Source organism: Anneissia japonica, unplaced genomic scaffold, assembly GCF_011630105.1.
Source record: "Anneissia japonica isolate Jap-2015-1 unplaced genomic scaffold, ASM1163010v1 scaffold287623_len557403_cov176, whole genome shotgun sequence".
NCBI lineage: Eukaryota > Metazoa > Echinodermata > Crinoidea > Comatulida > Comatulidae > Anneissia > Anneissia japonica.
Genome location: NW_022683923.1, coordinates 314,986 through 318,475, shown reverse-complemented (window position 1 = coordinate 318,475; position 3,490 = coordinate 314,986). Strand labels below are relative to the sequence as shown.

Here is a 3,490-nt window from a genome sequence, read left to right as displayed (position 1 = left end):
TGTGTAAATTTTTAGTTAAGTTTTTGTTGTCTAAAAATATTTTGTACCCAGGGCCCCAAGGGAGACCACTCTCTTTGACTGATTGGGCCACCCTGGTAAAATATTGAGAATAAATAAATAAATAAATAAAATGAATTCCATTTGTGACGATAGTTAAGTAATCAATACTTAAATGTACTTTCTTTTAAAGAAATGGGGTAGTGAAGTTAATACTGTATGTTTTTTTTTTTCAGGGTGCAACTGTAGAAGCAGTGTTTGCTTGTGGAAATCCAAGGGGAAGTGCATCACAAATGGTAGGTATCATTAGGATTTTTATTCAAGTGGTGTTTGTCAACCAGAGTGGCCTTCCATACTTTCTGTTTTTACTGGTGGCTTTTATTCCAGTGTCATATTGAACAACAATTTTTTTAGTTTAGTAATGGGCTCAGCACACAATTCAGAAGTGGGATGAGAATCATTATGCACTTTTGTTTTTGTATGTAATGTAACTCTCGTTATGTAGTGCTATTCATTCTCTGGAAATAGTGCAGTATAAATGATGGATAGTATAGGTTGGTACAATTCTACTGAATAACTATTTATTATAGACCTTCTAAAAAATTATATCTTGCTTATCACTTGCAAAATTTTGGCTACTTCCAATACACCTTTTTTAGAAACTGGCCTGGCAGGGGCAGTGCCAGGAATTCCCCAACGAGGGGTCCAAGCTCCCCTACAAGGGGGTCCATACCCCTCTGTTGTGGAAAAAATTATATTTGCCAGGGAGAATTAATTTTATAGAGAGGGCCATTTAAGTTAAGAGAGTCACCCATGTCAGAAGTAGTAGTTCCCCTGTTGGGGTACTAACCCCTGTTGGAGGTATTAGCCCCCTGTTGCGGAAACCCCTGTTGGAGGTACCAGCCCCCCGTTGTGGAAGAGCTGTCGCCCCATTGCGACTAATATGATTGCAATAGCATACAACACCTCACACATACGATAGCACTGCTCGCACTAAACAGTTTTTAATCCCTAAAATTTGACAGCTTATTAAGGAATGCTTGAAAAATTTTTTCCCCCGACGACCTTGCTGGTCCAGAAGTCCTTGACGGGTGGGGGGAGCCCTTTCCCCTTGTACCCTCCGCTATTGCCGCCCCTGTGGCCTGGTTGTGTCTTGCTTTTGGATATGTAAGCTGATAGTACGTATGTAAAAAATGTTATGTATATTTTTTGTAGCGTGGACAATCTTATATGTATGTTGAAATGAAGATGGAGGATGGAGTATACAAACAGGTCTTTAGTGATGCTGATTGGTCTACAAAGTAAGTATAGAATTATAATATATTCATATATATAAACTATTGTACTGTATATGAAGAATTTAAACTATAAATTCAATTAATATACTTGATTACAACAAATATTTTTATATATTATAGAAAACATGATAAATATTTATGTATTATAATAATGATTAGTATTAAAACATAATCTGGCTATTATTTTTTTTAACTATAACAATAAAATTAATAATGGTGATGACAACAGCAAAGGCAGCGGCATCAACAACGGCAACAACTCCACCACTGTCACAATTGCTGTCAATTCTGTTATTATGATTTCAAACATTTAAAACGATATTGACATATCCTTACAGATTTGAATGGAAAAGGAAGGAAATTAGTCTACTCGGGTCATATGGAGAGGCAACGCTGTCATGGAATGTACCATTGAACGTTGGCCTTGGAACTTACCGTCTCAAACACTATGGATATTATAAAAATATACGTGGAAAATTGACATCGTATGAGCAAGAAACAGAAGAGTTTGAAATTGTGTTAGAAAATTACAGACGATCTTAACTAAAATTAAAGAAAGCCAAGAAGAGAAAAAAATAAGCTTTCAGGCAAACAATAATTGTTGCCCAATCTCAACTGACCCACAATCTTGAAAGTCAACGATGTATTTACTTTACTAAAGACAAGCCTAATTTTTCCTTTTTGTCCTGTTTCTAATTTCAAATGTAATGAGCATTTCAATTTTTTAATGGCATTTTTTGAGGTTCTAGATATGATGACAAGCCATTAGCTCAACCCGCCCTCGATAAACTAACGTTACGTTATCTCACTATATTAATTGGATTAACACATTATCAAGGATAAGAGTGTTTAACACTGGTGTCCTTGGATTCAATTATGGGTAAACGGATTAGTTGCCTTTTTTATGAGGTTTTAATTGTTCTTTACCGCCGAAAGTGCGGTATTCTAATGTTAGTTTAAGGAGGGCTGGTTAGCCTAATGCAGAAAATTGTTAATAATTTTTATGTTTTCCTAAATTTCATTATACCAAAATGTATGTGTCTTATACTATGTAATACAGCCTCTTAATTTTGAAAACGCACAAGGGAAACACTAGCATTATAAAAATTTATTTTAGAATGAAATTAGTACAAAAACTGGGGGTGGAGGTGAGATTGTTAATCATGGGGAATTTGAGGGTTGGGACACCAGGATTTTTTGTGGGCCTACATGAATCTTAAGGCTTTAACAGAGGCTGTTACGAAAATTGTTAACCTTGATGTTATTAGCTGAAAGAAGACCCTTAATCCACATTGAATAAACTTCCTAACCACAGAAATTGATGTGATCTTGCCTTAGAATATGTTCTGACGTCACACTCTCAAACACATATTGATATTAGTAAGGGCAAGCAGCAATGGCAGCAACAACAATAATATTAACTAATAATAGCAATAATAGTGGCATGTATCATTACTCGCACCACAAACTAACACAAAATACGTAGTTTGAATTATTTTATGGAACAACAAAATGCATTCAAGTAGGCGCTGTTGTTGCAAAACTATACTTTGCGAAGGCATCACTGATCTCTACTATAATAGCTGGATTGCATAGCACTTTCGTGTTGTTACTGTTCCGGTACCGATAATATACAGATTTCTCTTATTATAAAGTACAAGTTATGTTTTATAAAGAAGTATAGTATAGTAAATCATATTTTTAACACAGGAAGCTCTCATATGGTAACTAAAACAATGCTAGTCCAGAGTATTACTAGTACTGTAATGTAATTTCTATCACATGTTGTTGCCGAGTCATAATCTTCATTATCATCTGAGAAAACTAATCAATAGTTTTCCCTTTAAATCCATTTATACAGATACGAGAATTAAAGTTTGCTATCAAAATTGAGGCATGTTGTGGCGAAATGGTAAAGTTGTCGCACAGTCCAGTATTAAGTAAATGGGCTATAAAATATGGGAGCTCAAAAAATTGATAAAAAATCCATGCAACAACGCGAATAAACGCCCCCACGGTAGATCGTATCCATAACTGCAGAATAACCGTAACATAATTTTACACTACTTAGGCTTTTCTTTTTCCATCTTGATTTTAGAGGTCAAAAACATTTTTCAATTTTTTTTTTCAATCATATAGTGGTGTAGACTAGTCTTTTAAGAACATTTTGCTGGAAAAATGTTTTGGATACGACG

At 34.8% G+C, this 3,490-nt stretch overlaps 1 protein-coding gene across 2 annotated transcripts in view; it reads left to right on the top strand.

Annotated features, from left to right (window-relative positions):
• The window catches only part of LOC117103020 (neutral ceramidase 2-like), an 8,203-nt gene extending 6,348 nt beyond the window's left edge, over positions 1 to 1,855 (top strand). For both annotated transcript variants that reach the window (XM_033243486.1, XM_033243492.1), the window contains 2 exons: positions 1,213 to 1,298; positions 1,634 to 1,855. In XM_033243486.1, the coding sequence (XP_033099377.1) occupies positions 1,213 to 1,298; positions 1,634 to 1,838 (291 nt within the window). In that variant the 3' untranslated portion in view covers positions 1,839 to 1,855. The remainder of the gene's footprint in view (positions 1 to 1,212; positions 1,299 to 1,633) is intronic.
• The last annotated feature ends 1,635 nt before the right edge of the window (positions 1,856 to 3,490 follow it).